The 25,617-nt window shown below is 35.1% G+C and overlaps 1 protein-coding gene across 2 annotated transcripts in view; it reads right to left on the bottom strand.

Moving 5' to 3' along the window:
• The window catches only part of LOC150086301 (ubiquitin-protein ligase E3C), a 298,426-nt gene that overhangs the window by 70,239 nt on the left and 202,570 nt on the right, over nucleotides 1-25,617 (bottom strand). For both annotated transcript variants that reach the window (XM_090374458.1, XM_090374459.1), the window contains exons 16-18: nucleotides 14,185-14,269; nucleotides 6,361-6,455; nucleotides 4,432-4,573 (exon numbers count right to left, since the gene is read on the bottom strand). In XM_090374458.1, coding sequence (XP_090230584.1) covers nucleotides 4,432-4,573; nucleotides 6,361-6,455; nucleotides 14,185-14,269 — 322 coding nt within the window. The remainder of the gene's footprint in view (nucleotides 1-4,431; nucleotides 4,574-6,360; nucleotides 6,456-14,184; nucleotides 14,270-25,617) is intronic.

Raw genomic sequence — 25,617 nt, forward strand, 5'->3', positions numbered from 1 at the left:
GCTTTCATGTTAATATTTCACATATATGACAACCTGGAATAAGATGGTGACCCTCTTCTTCTCTGGACAAATCTTAACCACAGATCTTTTAATATTTTCGTCCTTATTTATTATTTTTAAAAGAATTTTTAATCTATATTCTAAATTAGTTTAATCCTATTCCACTTTAACATCATCTAACAGAGCAGATCAATTGAGGTGAGTACCGACAATTAAGCCTTTATGCTATCATCCCCGTTTAGTCTAATTCATATATGGTACTTTAAGATGTTCTATTAATCACCTAAATGCAGGAGTTTATTATTAATTTGAGTTTGGCACAGTTTGAGACAAGTGTTTCTTATATGATGTTTTAATAATGGATTTGTAGTCAGTGCAGAGCACTTTCGGATCACAGAGTGATCCACTGTTCAGATGTTTAGTAGGATGACCCGCACATTCATTACCTGAGATGCTGACGTGACCAGGGATCCAGCAAAAGGTGATCGTGTAGTTGGATGTTTGATAGTGACAATCTAGACAGAATCTGTCTCAGAATAGGATGAGGGGTAGAAAAGGTAGACTTGAATGGCAGTGATTGCACTTAAGGAATCTGTATATATCAGAGCTTGCTTGAAAAGGTGACTGTTCATGCAATTAAAAGATAACACCAATGCATGGTTTTTGATATTTGTAAACAAATAGCTGTTTTTAACTCAATTTTGTTATGCCGATTTCAGAAATGTTATTTTTTGTTTTTTTTCTATCACATACCATTTTTTAAAAATCACTTAAGTTGATGTCATCAGTTGTATATTGGGAGTAAATACTAAAAATTTGCAAATTAAATCTTCACATGTTATTACTGCCTTCAGTCATTTATTTCTTGATGTTGAGAGCTCCATGCAGCAGTGCTTATCAGTGTAAGCTCAGTTCATTTTTGAGGTTATTGTGTCAAACTTGTGCTGAAAAGTGAGTAAGTATTTTAAGTAATGCAAACTTATTTTGTTATATTTGTGGAGATTATCTGGTCCTCAAGTAAAGACAAGATATTACAGAATGTGCACTGTGCTTATTTTGGACTCGGTGACCAAGATAAACAATGAGCTCCACGTAAAGTTTGCCAAACCTGTGTAATTCCCATGATTTGGTGGAAGCCTACAAACCACTGTGATGACTGTTTCTGTTGCATAGTTAATGTAGAGGGATACAATGCAAAGAATAAGAAGGGCATTGTGTATACTAATATTTCATCTGCCATTAGACTAGCCTTACATGGAGATAACTTACCAATTCCATGCCCTTCACTTATATTGGAGAATGTAGCAGCAAAGAGTGCTGAAAGTGAAGCTTCTGAAGATGAAACTAAAGTCTGCATGCCTGGAGACAGTGAGACCAACCCTCAACAGTTTTCATAGCATGAACTCAATAATCTGGTAAGAGATTTAAATTTACCAAAGGAATCTGAGAACGCCTTGGATCTAGACTTAAGTCAGAAAATCTTCTAGCACATGGGACATTTTTCTCCTGGTACAGACAGAGAATGAGAACTAGTCCCCTACGTTTCTGAAGACAATTCTATAGTTTTTTGCAATAATATAAATAACTTAATGAACTATTTAGGAATTAGTTGCAATCTACACGGTGGAGACTTTTTATTTACTCATCAAAGAGGAGTCTCAAAGGTGTGTTGCTCCACAGTGGAAATAAATATAGGTCAATTCCAGTAGCTCACTCTGTCTTTTAAAGAAACACGAGAACTTGAAGAAGTTGTTGACAAATATTAAGTATGAAGAACATGGTTGGTCAGTCTGTACTGACGTTGAAGTGATAAGCATGTTACTTAGACAGCAATCTGGCAACACAAAAATGCCTTGCTTTTTTGCGTGAGTGTGAGACTGGGGCTTGGTATATCAAGCTTAATGTCCAAGTTTGCAGACGATGCAAAGGTTGCCAGGGTTGTTAAGGACACTACTGACAGTATGCTGCTGCAACAGGATCTGGAAAGGTTGAGCAGATGGGCTGAGAGGTGGCAAATGAAGTTTAACATTGACAAATGTAAAGTACTACATATGGGAAACAGTAATGCCAGAGCAACATATCAACTCTGTGGTACCACACTGACACTGACAGTGGTAGAGAATGGAAAGGACCTGGGGGTAATTGTGCAGGCAGATATGAAGTTTTCTGAGCAGTGCAGATGGGCTGCAAGAGTAGCTCATGGTGTCTTGTCAATGTTATACAGGAATTTTTCTAGCAGGAATAAGGAGGTGATTATTCCCTTGTATAAGGCAATGGTCAGGCCCCACCTGGATGTAGAGCTGTTGGAACGAGCACAGAGAAGGGCAACAAGATTAGTGAATGGAACAAAGGGTTGCTCTTAAGAAGAAAGGCTTAAGTTTTGCAAATTACAGTGTTTGGAGACTAGGCACCGGTGAGGTGATCTGATAAAGATTTTATTTGAGCATGCTCAGTACTGATGGAACTCTTCCTCTTGCTCAGAATAATCACCTGAGAGGGCATAAATTCAAATTGAGGAAAGACAGATGTAGGATAGATGTGCGGAAGTTTACCGTTAGCCAGCCAGTGGGTAGTTGGCTGGTGGAACAGACTTCTATCCCTTGTTGTGGAAGTTGATAGTCTAAATAAATTTAACTCTCAGCTGGACTGGTATTTCAAACGAACGGAGGGGTGAAATGGGAGTGGGTTTTTTTTTTTTTTTTTGGCTGATGTTGCATAAGCTTGCTTTCTTGCATCATATGCCTCTACTAATGCTAATTGGATTGGATTTAGATTTTATTGGCACAAAAGCGACTAAGGCTATGGTGTGCCATGACTACTGTTGTTGAGAACTTCTTAGGGAACAACAAGGATCCAGACTACAAGAATATAGTTGAAAATATTTTGATAAAATTTAAGAAGCTGGGCTACAACATAAGTGTCAAGATACCTTTTTTACACTCCCACATCAACTACTTCCCAGAAAATCTAGGAAGTAATAGTGAAGAACAGGGTGAGAGGTTTCACCAGGACATTAAAAAACATGGAGAGGTGGTACCAGGGGAGATGGAATGTTAACATGATGGATGCTGACGAGGGACTGTAAAGTTGAAGGTTTGGTTCTGCAAGAAAATCAAAGAAACAAAAATTTGATCCATCAGTTTTAAAATGAGAGGTGAGTGTTTAGTGGTCTTTTTATCACACTGCCCTTTTTAATAGTTTTCAACATGTATTTTAAATATAAAAGTATGGTAAAAAGTAGCATTTTGTTATAATTTCAGTGCACAAATTCTGCCAAAATTAATAAAAATTTGTGAAAAATAAAAAATTTTATTTCATGATTTTTGAAGAAACTTAGTTAGTTAGTTATTTTGGTTTTTAGGAGCATTAGCAACTAAGGCCATATTGCTCCGGGATATGCGGTGGTCATTCCCTGACCTTTCCGCACCCTCCATATTTGGTGGTGACGGGCTCGAACCCCGGTCTAATCAAGAAGCGTGTGCTACGCACTGCTGCTCCTTCCCACCTGGCTACGGAGGCGCCTTTTGAAGAAACCTGATGTGATCTAAACAAATGGAAATCATTTTTGAATTCAGTATCAGAAAAGGATTCAGAAACACCCTTTACTGAGAAAACATCAGTGAATTTTTTCCAAGATGCAGAGTAGTATAATTAATGGAGATCAAAAATGAATACTGTACTGGAAGATTACTAAAATTCACACTAATGTAATTCCAGTATTTAAATTTATGAGTTTTACTGTCTTTATTGTATAAAATACACCAAGCACACCATGTAATGGGTTAATGTTAGCTGTGTTTGTGAAAAAAAATTAAAATTAATTTAATGATTTTTTTTTTTTCACGAATCAAAATGGATCATGATTAAACTTGAAGTGATGTAAGGCTGTACACCCTACTAAAGCTTCTTATAATTTTCATGCACCATTTAATAAAAAGAATGAAATTTACTTACAAAGTTTAACATTTAATATGATCAGCTTACCTTTTTGGTAAGCTGATTATACAGCACATTGTAGTAACTTGCAAGGGCTTCAAAGACTCTCTAAATAAATTTGGTAAATGTTGTAGATAATTTTGCAGTAAAATCAGAAGGGATATTAGATAAACAGATATTCAAAGCAAAAAATGAGTAGTAATAGGTCCAGAGGCAGACTAACAGACCAAAATAATGAAAACCTCTATTTAGGATTTTCTGATCTTGAAAAGGCATAATTACAAAATAATCAGAATTTCTTTGATAGCATCAAATATACTTTGATAGTCAAGTAAGCATTACAACTATTTACTTGTACATAACAGGAAATAGGATAATTTGAAGGAACAGTGGTAGTTCAGAACTGTTTTGGACAACAGATTTGGATAATGATGAAAAGATTTGCATTACAATTTTATCAGAGATTTAAATTAAGAATACTTTTCCCAGTTTTACCATTTTCTGGTGATAGTTTATCAAATGCATCCTCATAGATGTAGTTTCTTCTTATCAAAACTTGAATCTGGTGTCCCACTTGAAAGTCAGCTAATTCTCCCTGATTTGTCATTTTATCCTTTGAAATTACAGACTGAAATATCTGTCAAAAACAAATGTTGATCATTAACCTTACATAAATTTTCATTATAAGCAAGCAAATTAAAAAAGTTTATGATATAGTCTCTTAATTAAAATTTCAAATTATACTTCGAGTAAATAAAATGTGCCATGGGAGCCAAGCATTGCAAAGTGCACAGTAACTGTACAGCAATAAGGGTGAACATTTTTAAGACAGTGGGTCACTTTTATTTCTGAAGTATTTTCAGTTACCTAAAATAGCTTCACATTCAATTTTAATTGACTTTCAAAGCTGCTGCAAACTCTGAAAATAGTTTACAAATGGGGGAAGATAAAGAAATAAAATATATTACTTTAAAAACATATTCTGCACTTTCTTTTATACAGATATAACTAAAACAAAATGATAATGTTCTTAAAAACAAAAAACTTATCCCTTGTCTGAGAGAGGAGAAAAGGCAGAAAAACATTTTTTTAAAGTACAGTGTAATTTTGATTTAGCAATGAATGATGACTGGAGGTTTCACCATATATAAATCTAATCAGCCAGTTGTTTACATTGCTATGTGATGCTATTATCCTACAGTGTAGTTACCAGCAAATCAACAAATGTCTATGTTTGCACTTTTATGAATTTAAGACAAAGATCAAATTTTATTCTCATATCAAATGCATCCTCAACATCAACTATAGCAAAGGAGAAAAAACTATGGGTGGCTCAGGGTCACACACTGAGCCTGGTGAATGAACTCGAACTGGCAATAAATTTTTCTCCTTACTTTATTATTTTTTATACTTAGTCACATGACATAAAGGAGCATAAACTGAAATTGAGAGGAGATAATTGCACACCAGTTACCTGAAAATTTTCCTTTAGTCAAAAAGGCATTGACTGTTGAAATAAATTCTCATTTTCTCATATGGAGGTTGGAAGTTTATCTAAATTTAAATAGTGATTGGATAAATACTTGAAAGAAAGAAAGATATAAATGAAGTGAGAAAAGGTGACAGTGGTTGCTTCATTTTATTTTTTAATGTAATTTAAATCTGATTTATTAATTTATTTTATTGTTTGGGCTGGTGCTAAATAGCTTGCATCATTTTATTGATACTCATACTAAGTAGATTAAAATCGATATCTAATACAATATCACAAGCAACTTATTTGTCATGATTATAAATCATGACATACATGCACGTATGAATCATGTTCAAATAATCTCTGCAGTGAATATATCTAGCACTTATATTAAAAAAAAATATATATATATATATGCTTACAATTAAACTAAGCAAAGTAAAAACGGAAAAAAAAAAAAACCTAATCTCAATGTTTCATATACTTATCAAGTATATATCAAGCCTCCGTTTCATATCAAGCCTCCTGTGAAGAATACCAAATTTAAATTACAAAGCACACACAAATGCACATTAATCATAGCACCTAACATTGTACAATCAATAGATACTGCATATACATCCAGCAAGCTGCATAAAATAATGCTGATTGGACATGCACTGCTTCGCATTGGTGGTATAAGATACTACTGGTTGGATATATACTCTATCACAGTTGTACAACATTAGATGCCCTGCTCATTTCCTTGTGTTTTTATGATATACATTTAATATTCTCCAGAATACAGGCTGGTATTAATATCCAGTTGAAACACTGAGATTTAAATAACTTCGAAGTAGTTTTTCTTATTTATTTTTTTTAAAAGAAGCTAGTGTGACTTAATGACAAAATATAGTTTCTTGCATTTTGAGGTATATAGACTATATATCTGATGAGAAACTTAAGTTTACCTTAACTCTGTCATGGAACTGCATTACAAAAGGTAGCTCACGAAGGACTGCTAAGTGACGCACTTCTGCTGCAGATAACGGTGGGCCTTTTTCTTCTATAAATAAACCATGCATATTTATTTTAAAAAAAATATCACTAGACAGCCATTTTTTTCCTATAAAGAACAAAACACAGAGTTTGTGACATGTATAAATTTTAGCTGATCACCTACTGAATGTATAACTAACCACTGCAACAAATCCTGTGCCAACTTTCATATATAAATTCATGAATAACTGGACATTTAAAAGTAACCATAAAAAAAATTAATTGTATGAAAGTCAAAACATAGGTGTGTGTGTGTGCGTGGAATGGTTGTTTATTGGCACATTAGCTGATATGGCTATAGTGCGCCTATTCGTAGGAATATTAGAAAATAATTAACAATGAAGCCAGTTCAATTTAATTTCAGTTCTCATAAAAGATTATACACTCCAATATTTGTTTCAAAAAGCAGAAAAGTTTGTTAACATTTGCCTCCTCTCCAATGATATGATGTAACGTCAACAGTTCTCAAATATTAGCCAGATTTTGAAGTATTGAAGCTCGATGTTGTTGATAATGTGGACAGTCAATCAGAATACGTTTGACTGTTAGATGTTCTAATCAGTGTGAACACTGAGGAGAATCATCGGCCATTAGTAGATGGAGGTGAGTCAGATAGGTGTATCCTATTCTAATCCGTTCAAAACATAGGTATTAGTTATGTAGTCTCTATAACACATCATGCAGGATATCATACTTTTACTTATACTTTGTATTGAAAAATAAAAAAAAAAATTGTGATGCCTGCAATTTTTTTTAAACTGATTGGAAAATAACCTTACTTACAGTATAATTATAATTAAATCTCAATGTTTCTTCTGAATTTCCTTACCAGTTTTCACCTGGAGCATCAAAATAACTATATGAGGAATTAAATTAATAACAAAGGAATAAACATCTTAATCAATGGGACTGAACACAAGATCATTCAATGCTTTAAATAACTCCACCAGATCTACCCCTCACCTTTGAGATTTTTCAACCCAGAAAACTGAACTCTCATATTCACATCCACAATAATACTAAAGAAGTGACCTAACCAATGCTTTATATAATTAAAAAAACAACCTCTTTGTCCGTACTAGGAAAATTCCTGTATATCTGATAAAATGCCGTGTGCTCCTGGCACTCTCTCTACACTGTTCAGGAACTTTTATATCATATTACATTACTCCTAAGCCTTGTTTATTATTAATTATGTTCAGTTGGTTGCTTCCTAGGTTATCCAGAGACAATTTAGAAGTACCATCAGCCAAATCCAGAACCATGCATTTATCAGCATTTTACTTTATCTATCATTTTTCTGAACAACTAAATAAAACATGTCAGGAAGCCTCATTTTAGAAAGGATGTAGTTGCTAGACGAGTAGAGACGAGTACTTCATCAGGCAACAAGACTGATGAAGGGAACAGAGGGGTGCTCTTACAGAAAGGCTTTTAATTCTGCAGATTGCAGCACCTGGAGAGTAGGCACCTGTGAGGTGATCTGATTGAGGTGTATAAGGCCCTGAATCGATTGAGCAGGCTCAATACTGATGAGATTCTTCCTCTTGCTCAGATTACAAACCTGAGAGGGCATAGATTCAAATTGAGGAAAGACAGTTGTAGAACAGGTGTGTGAAAGTTTGCTTTAGCCAGAGGGTAGTTGATTGCTGGAACAAACTTCCGTCTGTTGTTGTGGAAGATGATAGCTTAAATAAATTCAAGGCAGAACCTAGACAAACATTTGGAATGAATGGATCAGTGAAATGGGAAGGTTTTTTTTTTTTTTTGGCTGGTGCTGTATAAGCTTGTTTTCTTGCATCATGTGCCTCTACAAATGCATAATACTAATGCTAATTTATACACACCTTGTTAAACCAGCATACCTTTGTTATTATCATTAATCATCCTCCAAACCATTGTATAAACAGTAAACTTTTAAATCACACTTACTATAGCTATATCAACGTTCCTTAACAAATATCAGAAACAAAGGACCTGGTAGTGAACTCTGTGAGAACTTACTTATGATGCTGATCTGCTCAAAGCAATAGCCATATAGCCATTTATAACTACCCATCTTTTTCATTTAATCAACTGTTTTTCCACTGTAGCACCTCCCTATCAATTCAATGGTATGTTGTTATTCAATTTATAAAAAAGTGTTCATGGAAGACTATGTCAAGAACCTCACTAAAGTCTAAATATACTATACTATTATAAATTATTCCTGCATCCAATTCTTTAGTGACAACCCTGTCATAATCTATCAGATTAGTTAAACAATTTCAAATAGCAAATGTGTGCCAAATCTCTTCATCTGTAACCTGGAACTCAATTCATAGAATCATCACGACAAAAGGCTGCATTGTCTAAAAATTTTACCAACAGTTAGGTCTGCAAATTTGATAACTGACTTCATTTAATGGTTGTTTGGCATGAACAAAACTTTTAACATGACACTGCTCAATGGCATGCATAAAGCAAATCATTGTGACAAGTAAAAGTTTTATGCATGCAGCCCTAAGCCAGTAGGATACTCCACACCCATAATATATAGAATTGGGATTATTGAAAATATGCAACACTGAAGACAGAAGCAAACTATTGGTATTTCAGTTAAGCACTGAAGATGAACAAGACCTCTGTAAGTTTTTTTTTCTGTGGATATTATTTTAAAGCAGTTACTTAAATATATAATTGTTTAGAACAGTGATTTCCAAACTGTGTGTCCTGGCACATTGAGGTGCCACAACTCTTTTCAAGTGTGCCGTGAGATTAAGAAAAACACCATAGTCTTTTAAATGTGACTTGAGTGACAAAAGATAAGGAACCACTGGTTTAGAAGGACATTCAGTTCATATTTGTTTACATTGATCAAGTGAAAGAAAAGAACTTTTGCAAAATATCCATTACACAAAAACACTTATTTAATGCAGATTATCTGCATTAGTCAACAATATTTAAATCCACATAGGTAATGCTCATTCATTCAATATATGAAGTTCTGAAGTTCTAACGTGTGAAAACATGCCATATAAGGATATAACAGAAATTTATAATTCCTGCAAGTTTTAAAAGAGTAATTTAATTATAATTTACTAACTGTGCCACTAACTTTTTCATTTCAAGAAAAGATTATAAATGCCATTACTATAGTTTCCACTAACCTGTTATTACTTGTATAGCCTGTTTTCTGCAATGCACATATAATAACATTAATATTATGTATACCATATCTTAATAAAACTTACTAAAAATCTATCTAATCCTACACTTGTACATGCATAAATAATCAAAATTTTTTTAAAATGAGTATATATTTTAAATATCACAGGATTTAATTTTATATTGCTTACATTATACAGTATGTACAACCACTTAATTGAACATGAGGTAATCAACCTTTCTTTCTTGGTTTTCGCCATTTTATTTTTTTTATAACTTCATTCTAATTTTGTACTCTTTTATATATATTGACATTATATGTGGTTTTCTACAATCTTTTCTCATTTCATGTATATTTTTAATTACTATTCCCATATATATAAAATACGTATATATGGGAATGCAACATTAACATTTTGGGAGGCTTCCCCAAGGACAAGAGATATAGTAAATAAACATTCTTTAAGTAATATATAACGTTTATGCATGTTTACAAATTTTATATGTTTATAAAATTCATGAGAGAGCAAAATATACTTATTGACGTTGTAAATTGTAATTTTTAGGAAATACATATGAAGGTTATTTCAAAAATGAGATCTTTGAGTGGTAGTTGAACGGTGAATGAATATCCAATATGTCAGTCAGGCATGTTCAGACTGATTTGAGAGAGAGAGAGAGAGAGAGAGAGAGAGAGAGAGAGAGAGAGAGAAAGAAGTGGAAAATTCAGGAGAAGTGTCCATGAAAATATCTACAGAAAAGGCATCCAGCAGAAAATATCTATGTGATTGAGAATTATAGTTTGTAAGAGATGAATCACTAACTAACCGGAATGCCCTCTTTTGGATAATCTAGGAGCTTAAAAGAGGTTTTGAGAAACAAATTTTTTCCTTGTTCTAATTTTAATTTTAGTCTAATTTTTTCTTGTTCCAAATGTAGGAACAAGAAAAAATTAGACCAATTATTAGATAGGATGGAAAGACAAGGTGGGGGTTCTTTTTTTTATTTTTTTATTTTTGATGCTGAAGAAGCAATATTTGTGATATCCTTATGGCAATAAAAGTGAGAAGCCAGGGTTATTCCCAAGAGATGTCACCTTGTCTGGAAATCTGTGTTATCAAAGACAAGCATGGGAATGGTAAATTCTTTTTTTGCAAGAAATAAGATAGGACAGAGTTTTAGAAGGATTCAAGTTAAATAAGTTTTTTTTGCCCCACTGGAAAATTACCTGGAAATTGGTATTAGAAATTTGAGAAGTTGAAGTTGTTTGTGCACACAGTAATATGCTATTATTGTCCAAAACTGTGGACAGGAGTTCCACTCACTGAAAGCAGGTCCTCAATATACAGAAGTAAAAAGAGCAGGAGAAAAAACAAATAAAATAATAAGGAAAAAAATGAGGTAATCTGCTTTCACTCTGTATCTTGTAAATGTCTGAGCCTAAAATGTTCTTGTTTATACTCTGGCACAATCACCAGATCAGTGGAGTTTACAGTAAATCATCAACACATTGATGATTTATTGTAGAAATGTTAATCATATTTAGCAGTCATGAGCTTGAACCCCGATCCACTCAAAGAGAGCGTGCTACTGCACTCATGCTCCTGACCACTTGGCTACGTCAGGCCTAAGTGGCCTTTCCAGAGTATAAACAAAATTTCAATTTTGTTGGGATTCTTCCAATTTAAACATGCATAATTAATATACAAAGACAAACAGAAATATTATCCATATGATTTTAGTCCATCATTACCTGAAAACCCTAACACCCTTTGTGTCCCCCTCTCATAAATAAGTTGATTTTTATGGAAAAGAACTTAAACATAGAAACTGCATGAAAAGAATACATTACATTACACATTAAAGAATCGGCATTAAAAAAAAAAAAAAATTCTGATTTTAAACAAACTGTTCAATTTTAACAGTTAATATGTGAAAAATTTTTATATCATTCGTCTTTTGACACAGTTCAGCAAAGTGGTATGTATTGATTTCCATTGTGGATTTCTTCCATAAATAGTGACCTAATTTAGTGACTTGCACACACACAAAAATAGATTTAACTCCACACAATCAAGGTAAAATTTCAAATTGTAATTAAAACATACTTTTTCAGCTTTCCATTCTTAGCTGCTATAAGTAATGCCAAAGTGGTTACCAGTTCATGCAAGCCCTCTATGACCAGTTTACACAGCTGTAATTTGCAAGAGCAGTTAGCAATACATTACAACAAAGTTGAATAAATAACTGATAGTGCTAAAAAGAGAGAAATGTCACCTTTTTTTGCATATATTACAAATATTAAACAGCAAATATCCTAAAATATATAAACTCTCTTTAGAAGGTCTATACAATTATGCATAACAAACAACATAGTATTCGTTTAAATATACAGCTCATATACATTGGGCTGCATTATGATCGCAAAAACAAAACTGTGATCTTTATTACTTGCAAGAAACTGAAAAAGATTTCACATACCTCATTGTAAATTCCTTAAGAAGAATAGTTAAGTTTTTTTAAATCCCCCAATGTGAAAGTATATTCTTCTCTTAAGCATATTCATTGATCATGTACATGCAGTGACTTGAAGTTGAAAAATCACATTTTGTACCATTAGTGATCAGTGTCCTTCCTTCACTCCCCCCCCCCAGAAGTGCAAACAAAATGAATTACTTATGCACCCATAATAGAAGTTAGAATTATGTTAATTCTCCACAATACTACATGCATTTCTTGGGAATGTGAATAGAAATGTAAAATTTAAAGGTGATATATACTGTATAATGATATTATAAGCATATTTTTGTTATAGTTCCATTCAATTTCATTTTAACGATGTTTGCTTTTTCTAGCTGATTTCAGCAGTGTTTTTGAATTATACAAGTGCAGGAGTCAATTAAAACTTTGAATTCCATTGTAGATGCATTTTAAATAATCCATACTAAAATGCATATGATTCTATATATCGTTATTTGAGAACAGTGTGATTTCAAAATGCACTGCATTTTAAATAATTCAATACTGAATTAATGAGGTTATACTGTAGTTAGGGCAATCGAGATAAGTAGTAATTGAGGCAACCGATAACGGAGAATCTGTCAGAAGTAGTAATAAATTGATACATTTAGCATGATTAGCATGACTTTTGTAGCTAACGATGTTATGTGCACCACAGTAGGAAGATTGGCACGTCTAATGAAAGTGAGAAATTGGGGAAGTAAATAAGTGAATCAACAATCACACAAAAATTAACATAATAGGTGGACGTGTTAATGAAGATGGAAGAAGGTGAAGCTTTAAACATTTTGTTTGGTGTGGGGTGCACATTCCATTTCACAGCACAAAACACATTAACACTTACAGCACAAAACACATTAACACTTACAGCACAAAACACATTAACTTTGGAATGGTCTTGGATGCATTCCAAAACCCTGTTAGGTTTTCACTTCCCCACACTCTCACGACGTAATTGCATTTGCATTTCCCTGTGAAATGGAATGTGCACCCCCACACCAAACATAAAATGTTTAAAGCTTCACCTTCTTCCATCTTCATTAACACGTCCACACAGAATAACATTCTTTGCTGACCTATTATGTTAATTTTTGTGTGATTGTCGATTCACTTATTTACTTCCCCAATTTCTCACTTTCATTAGACCTGCCAATCTTCCTACTGTGGTGCACAACATCGTTAGCTACAAAAGTCATGCTAATCGTGCTAAATGTATGAATTTATTACTACTTCTGACAGAGTCTCCGTTATCGGTTGCCTCAATTACAGTTGCAGACAGGTTATGGCCCATTCTTCTTCACAGAAAGAGCAATCATTGGTCCCATGTATTTTAGACATGTTTGAGAATTATATGAACTCACAAATTCACTTAGAATAATCCTCGCAAAAACATGCTCTTCCAATAAGATGGCAACATCCCCCTACACTTCCATAAAGGTTTCAAGACTGTTTGGATCTCCAATTTCCAGACTGGCAGAGTACGCAGATCCAATTCTATGGCCAGCTCACCCACCAGGTGACCCATCACTGGTCTTCAATTTGTAGAATTATATTAAGGACAAGGTTTACAAGTCCACCCCCACCAACTAATGAGAACGACTTGAAGAGAAGCATCACTGCAGAAAAAATTATAGTTACAACAACCATGAGGCACACTATAGTCAGTGTAACTTATGCGCCATTAAACACACACACACACACACACACACAACCATTTTGCAGCATGGCAAAAAGCCAATTACTGTTGGAAGTATGCTACATTACTACTGGAATGTCATACTGAATTACTCCCACTGCAACTTTGGGCTTGTAGTAATTTTTTCCCAGTACAATATTTCTTCTATGCAAGCATGATAAAAAGTTATAAGGCAATAAATGTGTGGAGCTTCTTTTGACATACACTTATATTTCTGATGGATATTTTATGTAGTCTCTCTGGTGTATATATTGGCATGTGTGCACATGGTTAAAATTGCAAAGGAAAAAAAAAAAAAAAAAAAAAAAAACAATTTCAAATGCAAAATGTATTTATAATATAATCTCTGTAGATACCATAGCAAAAACTTTACCTAATTGTTCCCTAGTTAAGTGATTAAGGCCTTGAAATGGTTCATATCCATGTAGTTGTTTGTTACTAAGTTGAAGATCGGCAGCCTTTAATAAACAATGAAAAAAATTATATAAAATTAGGATCATAACAGACATTGCAATAAATAATGCATTTATGCTACCCATTCAAGAGTGAATATGTTGAGCTTTTACTTTAATGATGGGCAATAAAGTCAAAATAAGAAGAAATTAGTATTTAAAAGCAGTTCTGTACAAAGTTTTCAATTTTACAAAATTTCAAAATATAATAAAGAAACTCACTCCACAGAACCTAAACCTATCAAACTCACTATAGGGAGCCCATATATATTCAGGAAACTCAGGAAAGGGTTAAAACACAAGGAGTTTTCATATAAATTTTAGAAAGTTTAAATAAATTCATTCATCTTTGGGCACAGTATAAAATGAGAATTTCTGTACCACCTTTTTATTTTTATTAGATTTGCCAATTAGGATGAAACAATACAATGTTAAGATTTCACAAGCTATGCAATGAAGTAGGATAGTTTTTATTTAGCATTCTGTGAAAAAATTAAATGGCATAAATTTAACTTCCAATGGGGCAAGCAGTTTGATGCATAAAAATCACACCTCATTATTATTTTTTGGATTCTGTTACTGTGCTAGGAATGGTAATTAATCCTAACTAACTAATGCTACTTTTCTGGAAAGAACAAGACTAATGTTTCAAGGCAAAATGTATAAACAACATGTATCAAACACATTAAAACTAAGTACAAAGATAAAGTTCCCACAGTTAATACTGATAAACTTAAGCACATAAATAAAGTGAATGTATCTATGCACCTCGTTTCAGTGCTTTATACATTGATTATATACACAGTCTATAATGTTTCCTTAATCACACTTTTAAATGCATATTTAATATTGTTTTAAAAATTAATACGCACCCCATCTCATAATGAAAACACTGTTCTGCTCAATAATGTGCTGTAAAGAAATTCATTAAGGTTTGAAAAAGTTAATTTCCTATAATGCACAGTGTTATTTTTGTCATCCAGTGTATCCCCCTCCCCAGTATCACATCAACAACTAAAAAGTACAAACAGTTTGTTCAGACTTCCATTGTCTAGCAACTGATTCAAAGCATCATGAAATCTACTAATTATGAAGAGCTAACTTTTGGTCAATCAGATACCCTCTTGGAACTATCAAACAGATCATGGAGGAGAAAATACCTGCCTACTTGCCTAACTTATGCTTTTGAATTCCACATGTATTCAATGATTGAATTTTTTTTTTTTTTTTTTTTTTTGTGAAAAGAAAACTAAAATAATTCCAGAGGGAAGCCACATAACCAGACTGATATCAGAAATTTAGACTGAAAGAAATGAACTTGTTCAGGAAGTTAAGTATTTTGAGAATTTTCCCATCACAAAATTTATGAAATCTGTAATTAGAAAAGGCAAAATGAAAAGGGTAGAGTAAAATGTGCAGCAAGCTCATTGTCATCAGATGGCATAGTTGACCAAAGTCAAGTTTTTTTTACTTGACTCATCATTGCCAGTCGATTCATTACTCACAGTGCTCAATTTGTTTAATTTATAAATTTTTTGCTTTTTTTTTATTATAAGTCTTATTCAACCAGATGATCATTATATATTTGGGTTCTGTTACCAAATTTTATTTTTTCTGATGTTTTTAGTAAATTAGTCTAAGTCTTTTACATAAGAAAAAGTAAGAGGGATAGAGGTGATACACAAACGTCAAAAAAAAAAGGCTGAATTTTATTCATTGTAACTTTGCTACGTTATTATCTGTTTCCATGTGTGCAATCTCATGAGCTTGTCCAATTTTTTCAAAACATGAGACATAAAAATTAAACTTCTAATACCTTTAGATCAGTGGTTCTCAACCTTTTTTGCCCCATGCACCCTTTTCACCATATGTCAGAATGTCATTCTCCCCTTTCCAAAATTGTCTGACTCAAAAGGTGCATTCCAAAAAGATTTAAAAAATTAATATTTATCTTTAATTTAATATGTGACATCCAATAAAGTGTGATGTCCTGTAGATTATGTACAATCTGTAGAATTGTAGTTTGCAGAAAGATCAATATTCCAACAGTTTGAGTCTGTCAATCTGTGGTCCCAATTCCCCTCCAACCCTAAATTCGACCGTGGATCATTTTTTCAAGAATTTTACCGAGGCAACCGGACAGACATATTGGTCTGTAACTATTAGGATTGGAGGGATCTTTTCCAGGTTTCAAAAAGGCCAGAACTGTAGCATGGTGCCAAGAAGTGGGATAAACATTTCCCAGGAAGATTTGGTTAAAGAAGGCTAGCAGTTTGTAAGTTTTTCTCATCAAGGTGCTGTAACATAACATAATATATCCCATCTGGCTCAGCGGCACTGTTGCGTGTTGTTCTGATGGCTTGCAAAAGTTCACAGTATTGGAACGGCTGGTTATATGGAAGTAACAGTGAGGTTTGAAAGTTGATGTCTCTGTTCTGTGGTCTTAGTTTTTTTGAAATTAAAGAGTGTAGGTGGAAGCAGCTGAGACGTCTAGACCACTGCAGGAAAGAATTGGGGAAGAAACAGTCAGAAACTTCCCGGAAAGCTGCCTAATTTTCTTCCATATTAATCGTGGGTTAGTGTTTCTATTGATAGTTGATGCAAACCGAGTCCAAGAATCTTTCTTGGCTTGTCTTTGAATGAGACGCATTTTTGTCTTTAGTTTCTTGTAGTTAATAAGATTAACTGTAGTTGGAGTTCAACAAAATGAATTCCATGCTTTATTTTTTTCTTTCTTCACTTTTGTGCATTCCTCATTCCACCAACAGTTGAAATGGCATTGAGTCTTGGAATATGATAATGGAATTGAGCTTTTAGCTGCAAATAAAAGGCATGAAGTGATATAATCGGTAACTTCATCTATGGGATGTAGTTGTATAATATTTTTGTCCAGTGTGATTGCTGACTGAAATTTGTCCCAATTAGCTTTAGAGAATTTCCATTTCCTGCAGGGTTGGTCTAATGGTGGTTGTATAGTCATCAGATTACAAACAATTGGAAAATGATCGCTGCCCATGGGATTATCCAGAGTGGACCATTGCATGACAGAAAACAGTATCAGGGAGCAAATCGATAGGTCAATGGCAGAAGTCTGTCCATTAGGTAACTGTATATGGATGTGCGAGCCACTATTAAGAAGAGTGAGGTTTTGTTTTTCCAGTAAAGTTTCAATCAGTCGACCACGTCTGTCTAATTTAGATGATCCCCATAAAGGGTGGTGGCCACTGAAATCCCCTAGCAGGCAGATAGGGGAGGGTAGCTGTATTAAAAGTTCTTAAAGCTCATTATAAGAGTAAGTATGATTTGGTGGGAGATAAACTGAGACTAGTGTTAAAGCATTCTGAGCAATCAGACGCACAGTGACAGCTTAAATTTGGGTTTGGAGAGTGATTTGCCTAGCTGGAATCTTTGAGCTAATTAAAATAGCTACACCACCACGAGCAGAATCAGATGTATTCCGATCTTGTCTATAGATTGAGTAGTTTTTTATGGAAATGGAAATTTGAGCAATTAAATAGATTTCTTGCAGGCAGAAACCAACTGGAGAGTAGCGATTAATTAAGTACTGAATGTCGTCAATGTTGCCACGAAAGCCTCTGCAATTCCATTGCAAGATGTTAGGTATTACTTGATTTTGAAGAAGAAGCTGTACCTGACGTGGCTGTCTTATGGTGTTGAGGCTTTGGTTTGTCTCTTTTTGAAAAAGTAGGGTGACCTGTGTCCATATACTCTTCTTCTAAAAATATTTCCAGAATTGGATCTTCTTGTTTGGATGGGTACTCTGCATCCACCGATGTATCCTGAATAATCTTTTTTGAAGGAGGACTATGATTATTTGAAGTAGTAGCGATCACTGGCAGAGGAGGAGATTTTGCTGGTATCGTAAGAGGTGTATTGCTTGCTTGGTCTGAGTGCTTAAGGGGATTGGAATGTTGCTGAGAGAGGACAGCCCAAGTCGGAGATTGATCTGTTTGATGGAATGGTAACATCAGTTTGAGTTGCTATTGTTTGATATTTTTTTTGCAATATTTTTGCATATGTAGTTTTAGGGACAGTGGGTACAACTAATTTTCTTGCTTCCTGATAACTAACTTTATTTTCTACTTTATATTTCACATTTTTTTTTTTTTCCATTTTCCATCTCTCACATGTCTCAGAGTAGGCAGGATGGTTGCCTTTGCAGTTGGGACAGATCATTTCTTTCACCGAACAATCACTTTGAATGTGATCGGAGGATCCACAGTTGGGACAAACTGGGTTACCTCTGCATGTCGTTTGAGAGTGGCCATACTTTTGGCATTTATAACATCTCAACGGATTGGGTATGAAAGGATGAGTGCAGCAAAGTAGATATCCTGCTTTTACTGATGAGGGCAGATTTGGTCTGTTAAAGGTGAGAATGATATTTCTGGTAGGTATGAGTATATTATCTCTTTTGACCATAATTCTTTTAACAGCAATTATATTTTGTTCCTGAAGCTCTTCTTTAATTTCTTCCTCTGTCACATTCATCAGGTCCCAACTAGATATTACACCCTTTGATGTATTTAGGGTTGCATGGGGAGTTACTTTAACTGCAATGTAATTTTTAGCAGTTTTTCAGAATGCCTTTGGTTTAGAGTTTCAACAAGTAAGTCCCCTGATTGCAGTCTCTTAACTGTCTTGGGAGACCCTGCAATACTTTCCAAGTGCTTTTGGATTAGAAAAGGGGATAGCTTATTGAGAGGCTGTTCTGACAGTGAGTGCATTATTAAGAATGCTGGTACGTCTGTCACCGAGGGATTGGTTTTCAACCTCTTTGCTTGTGACGAATCATGTTCATGTTCGGTATATGGCCGACAGCTTGTCGGCTCTATAGACGGAAACATATTTTGTTCCATGTTGGCTCCTTTTAGAACCTGGCAGATGAACTTTTCTGCCAAGGTTCTAAAAGGAGCATGTCCATGGGAAGGCAGGAGCAGTGCCTGGTGTGACCAAGCGAAATTAGTAGGAGTTAGTCTATTAAATATGAAATAAAGAAAGGTTATTTTCCTTCCTTGCTCTCGATCAGTACTTTTGATAAAAGAGCTACTATTAAATAAAAGGATTTATTAAGGAGAAGAATGTAAAAGAGAACTAGAATTCACCTTTTGAAAATCGCAGTGAAATCACAGGAATAATTGCTCAGTCACAATCGCTTGGCACCCGGGGCCTACATGGGATATGAACATATTATTGTCAGAGTAATGTACAAAGCTAAGCTATAATTTTTTTAGCTAATCCCAAATATAAATGGTATTAACATATAGCACTACTACATATGCGTTGAAAGTAAAGAAGACAAAAGATACTTGTAGACAATGGACTTGAAATTCTGTAGATTATGATTTTCAGGAAATATGTGAGAAGGAAGAATGTTCCAAAGAACAGAAATGGAAGGGAAAAGTTATTTAGATGAGTTTGGAGTTGAACTATGAATGAATGAATGCTGATTTACTGATGTCTACATTTGGTACCGGTTTGAAAGATTACACATACTGATTCAGAAGAACAGTGCCATGGAAATATCTGTAGAAAAGGCATATACAGAAACCAGACCTCTGTGTGATAGGGAATGAAGTTACTGTATTTGTCAGCTTATAAGACACTGTGTCATGGATGACGCATCCTAATTTTGAAACAGTAAATTTAAGAAAAAAAAACTTTCGAAAAAAATTTATTTTTAATACAATAAAAATTTAAAATTTAATAAAAATAAAACCCAAAAGTCAATAAAGAAAGGTATAGAGTTATTACTCTTATTATTTTAGTATTTTCAACTTCAGATTCATTGCTGACTTGATCATCATTATCCACTTCACTAGTATCACTACCACTCTCATACAATAAATGATTTTCAGTGCCATCCATTGCATCACTTATACCACATTTTTTAAAGAACTTGGCCACAAATAATTTCAGTCTTAACATCATGCCATGACTTCAGTACCCATTCACACACTTGTGCTATTGATGGACGTTTCATCCTTCCCTTATCATGGCTCCCCTCTATCATCCATTTATTCCATTACTCCTGCATGTTATTCTTGAATGGCTTATTGATGCAAACATCTAATGGCTGTAACTGGGAAGTTAAGCCACTCAGAATTACCACCAATTCTGTGTTCAGTATTTCAGCCAGTTGTTTGATGTTTTCAGTCCTATGTGCTCTAAACTGATCCCATACTAGTAGTGCATTTTTACGTAGTAGTCCACCAGGATGCTTGTACCAACTTTTACAAACCAATCTTTGATACATTCTTCATCACCCATCCCTTTAGTTGTACAAGTATGTGAATTGCATTTGGCAGTTTATCTTTCTGTAAATTTTTTTTTTAAAAATTAATACTGGCAGAAGTTTGGTTCCAGCAGCACAACAACTTAAAACTGCAGTGTAGTGTGTCTTTTCATGTCCAGTGGTTTTAATAGTTATAGATTTTTGCCGTCTCAGATTTACAGTTTTATTGGATGGCAGATCAAGAGCCAACAGTATTTCAACCATATTTACGATTTGGCTAACTTCATAGCTGCTTCGTTTTATAGCATTAAGGACAAATTTATGGAAATCTAATATTTTCTGTTTGTGCATAATAGGCAAAACAGGACCAGTGTATGTCTGCCAGAGGCAAAAGTTGATGACGTTGTAGAGCAGGTATCTTTTAAGGGCACAAAAGGTGATATTGTTGTAGACATTGGCACTAATGACTTTAAGAATAAGAGATCTGCAGATTTACTTAACAAGTACTAGTCAATGCTGAAAAAAGTCGCGAGATAGGGTTAAATCTGAAAGTGTTTGCAATTCTGCCCAGACATCATATACACAATAGTAGGGAGTATATGATGAGAGCCTTGTCAATCAATTCAGCCCTGGAAAGATTGTGCAAAGCTCACAGGGTAGAATTTTTTTTTTAAGTGTGATCTGTGCTTGCTAACAGGAGAGACTGCTTCTACAGAAATGGGATACACTTAAATAGGGTGCAGGAATATTTCCTAATGCTATCGAGGCAGTGCTAGGTGGGTTGGAAAACTGCTAGTTTGGAGGGATTCACAGACTAAAAGATTAGCGATAGCTGCAGGCAGAAATGAAAGTGAATCTTGCACTGCTTCTATTGAAATGCAATTGAGAAGGAGCCTAGAAAGCAAGGCAATAGGGATTTCCAGGATTGTTGGGAGTCGTAATGGAACAAATAAGTACATGGGCTGTGTTAGGGTAACAAAGAGTAGAAACAGTTGCATGAAACCTTCCGTCTGATCAACGATCGCCAGTATGGATTCCGTCAGTGTCGATCCACTGGTGATATTCTGGCTTATGTTACCCATTTATGGACTAATTCAATGGAAAGGTTCGGTGAAACACAAATAGTTGCTCTTGACATCTCAAAGGCTTTTGATCGTGTTTGGCATAAAGGTCTTCTAAACAAGCTTACATCTTATGGTTTGCCAACTGTTTTTAGTAATTGGTTATCCAGTTTTCTCTCTGATCGCTCACTGAGGGTAATGGTAGATGTCTCTCTGTCTTCTAACTTCTCCACTAATGCCGGTGTCCCCCAAGGTTCAGTTCTTTTCCCCACTCTTTTCCTCTTGTATATTAATGACCTTCTTCCATTGACTGGAAATCCTATCCATAGTTTTGCTGATGATAGCATATTGCATTCCACTTTCATTTTGAGAAACCTTGTCCTGCTCAATCAGCTTCAACTTCTTGAAAATCTGCTACCAGTTCCTTAAATGCCGATCTTCAGGTAATTCTCCAGTGGGGCAAAGACAACTTAGTTGACTTCAACCCTTCTAAAACTCAGTCTTGCCTTATATCTTGCAAAAAAGGATTCTTCTGCTCCTATGCTTATCTTTGATGACACTTCGATTTCTAGGCAAGATCATATGTCTCTTTTGGGGATTACCCTGACTTCTAATCTCTCTTAGCACAAGCACATTTACAAATATTGCTTCCTCTGCATCTAAAAAACTTTGTTTTCTCTTTCGCTCTCGGTGTTACTTTTCTTCCAAACAGCTGCTCGCTCTGTATAAATCGCAAATCCATCTTACTATGGAATATTGTTCCCACATCTGGGGTGGTGCCCCCAAAACCTCTCTCAGGCTTCTTGATTCCATTTAGAAGAGGGCAGTTAGGTTAATTAATGATTCATCTCTAACAGTCTCTCCACTCGCTTTCTCATAGACTTACTGTTTCTGCTGCATGCCTCTTTTACAGATACTTCCATGGGCACTGTTCTTCTGAATTGGCTTCTATAATTCCCGCTCTCTCTTTCAAAACAGTCCGAACACGTCCCGCCACCAGCCAACATCCATTTACTGTCCAACTTCAAACCCACAGAACCAACATTTCATCTTCCTCATTTATTCATTCAACTGCCGTTTTCTGGAACAAACTTCCTTCATACGTATTTCCTGAAAATTACAATCTACAGAAGTTCAAGTCCAATGTCAACAAATATCTTCTTTCGTCTTCTCAACCTCCAACTCAAGCACGGTACTAAGTACTATAGGTTCTAATATCTCTCATGTTTGGAGTTCCCATAAAAAAAAAAAAAAAAAAATACTTGAAGGTACACCAATGCTAGGAGTAGAGTTAATAAATTTTAATGAGCTTGAAGTGTAAGTCAAGACATCAAAGGCAGATATTGTTGGGATATCATAGATGTGGTGTCACACAGACATAAGCATGCATAATTGGAATTTGGGGAGTATAGTGTGTACAGAAAGGATAGACAAGATAGGAAGGAAAGAGGGGTTATGCTGTTAGTTAAGAAACACATAAAATCAAAGGAAGTGCATCCAATTTACGTTGGTGGGCTTGTTTGTTATATTGCTCCGGGGATATGCGGTGGTCATTCCCTGACCTTTCTGCATCCTCCATATTTGGTGGTCAAGGACTCGAATCCCGGTCTGATCAAGAAGCGTGTGCTATGCACTGCTGCTCCTGCCCACCTGGCTACGGAGGCACCTGTTGGTGGGAAATGCAATGTTGAGTCTGTTTGGCATAACATAAGCACAGGGAGAGTAAAAATGAGAGTAGGTGTGTGTTATAGGCCCAATGAATCTGATGAGTATAATGAGCAATTGTACAGAGAAATAGAGTGGGTCAGTAAATCAGAATGTCTTATAATGGGAGATTTTAACTTTCCCGATATCAACTGGAACTTGTGAGTTGGTCACTCACACACTAGCAAGACTTTTGTGGATTTATTGGATAACTCTATTCTAAAGCAACATGTTCGAGAGGCAACGAAAGGAAGTAATACTCTTGATCTGATTATCAGCAGTGATTATTCATGCATTAAGAATTTGCAGATAAAGGAACCACTGGGTGCCAGTGATCCCAATCTACTGAAGTGGGAATTACTTAAAGATGTAACTAACATCAAGGCTAAAAGGAAGGGCTATTTCTTTCGTAAAGGTGACTACAGGGGTCTCAGACAGTTTTTAAATTCTGTACAGTGGGATTAACTGATGATGTTACTAACGTTGAATTCTAAATGGGAAGCCTTCAGGGACTTAATTTTGGAGGCTACTAGGCTTTTCATTCCAACTAAGAAATAAGGTTTAGGCTTAAATGGATGTCAGATGAACTAATGAGGTCATGGCAGAGAACAAAAATGTATGGAATGGATATAAAGTATCAGCTGACACAGAAGCCTATGGCAGACATAAACTAGTCTGTAATCAAGTCACAAAGGAGGTTAGGCAGGTGAAGGCATATTACGAGAAATCCTTGGCAAAGGATGCAAAGAAAAACAGCAAAGAGTTCTTTTCTTATGTAAATTCTAGAAGGAAAGGGATGAATCAGATTGAACCACTTAACATAGATGGGTTGACTATTGATGATCATGCTCAAGTAGCTGATAAACTGAATGAGTATTTTGCTCTACATTCACACATGAGGAGTTATTCAACGATAGCTGCAGGCAGAAACGAAAGTGATTCTTGCACTGCTTCTATTGAAATGCAATTGAGCAGCAGCCTAGAAAGCAAGGCAATGGGGATTTCCAGGATTGCTGGCAGTTCCTTAAATTGGTGTGCCAGAAGTTTATCGAACTCTAACAGGGAGCTAAGTGATTTTGCAATAACTGAGAGCAAAGTGGAGGAGAAATTGTTGAAGTTAAACATAAAAAAGGCACCCGGGGTGGATGAGATCTATCCAGTTATATTAAAGGAGGCAGCAAAAGAATTAAGCAAACCATTTGCCATAATTATGAGAGGTTACTTTTACTCAGGGGAGGTCCCCATGGATGGGAGGCATTCAAATGTATTACCAATTCACAAAGGGGGTTCAAAAGGTGACACAAGTAACTACAGACCTGTTAATTTAACTTGTGTTCCGGGGAAATTAATGGAATCACTGGTCAAAGAAGCAATGCTGGATCATCTAGACATGACTGCAGTAATAGTTAAGACACAGCACAGCACAGGTTTGTTAAGGGAGATCTTGTCTGACCAATTTGATTGGATATTATGTTGTAGTCACAAAGGAAAATGCACCAAAAATAATTCTGATATCATATACTTGGATTTCAGGAAAGTTTTTGATACTGTTGCACATGGAAGACTGCTGTACAAATTGGAGAGATATGGCACTGCTCTTCGTGGATAAATGTTATTAGTGGAGTTCCTCAGGGTTCGGTGTTGGGCCCATTGTTGTTTTGTATATTAATCAATGATATTGATGAAGCTATATCAGGTTTAAGGTCCAAGTTTGCAGATGATACAAAAAGGTTGGCAGGGTTGTTATCGGCAGTACAGACAGTATGCTACTCCAACTAGATCTAGATAAGTTGGTCAAATGGGCTGAGAAGTGCCAGACTAATGCCAGGTTTAACATTGACAAATACAAAGTACTACATATGGGTAGCAAAAACCGAAGAGAAATGTACCAACTATGTGGTACTACATTCAGGGAATGTGGAAAGTGAAAAAGTTCTGGAAGTAATTATGCAGTTGAATATGAAGTTTGCTGGGCAGTGCAGACAGGCTGCCAGGGCAGGTCATATAGTCTTGTCAATGATATATAGGAATTTTGGCAACTGAAGTTTAATATTGACAAATGCCAAGTACTGCATATAGGTAGCAATAACCCAAGAGAAACGTACCAGCTGTGTGGTACTACTCAGGGAAATGAAAAGTGAAAAAGACCTGGGGTAATTCTGCAGTAAAATATGAAATTCGCTGAGCAGTGCAGAGGGGCTGCCAGGGCATGGAGTCTTGTCAATGATATATAGGAATTTTGCTAGTAGGGACAGGGAGGTGATTATCCCGTTATACAAGGCAATGGTCAGGCCGTACCTAGAGTATTGTGTATAGGTCTGAAGGCCTCATTT

Source organism: Mastigoproctus giganteus, chromosome 5 (genome assembly GCF_048544385.1).
Source record: "Mastigoproctus giganteus isolate SK-2022 chromosome 5, ASM4854438v1, whole genome shotgun sequence".
Lineage (NCBI taxonomy): Eukaryota > Metazoa > Arthropoda > Arachnida > Uropygi > Thelyphonidae > Mastigoproctus > Mastigoproctus giganteus.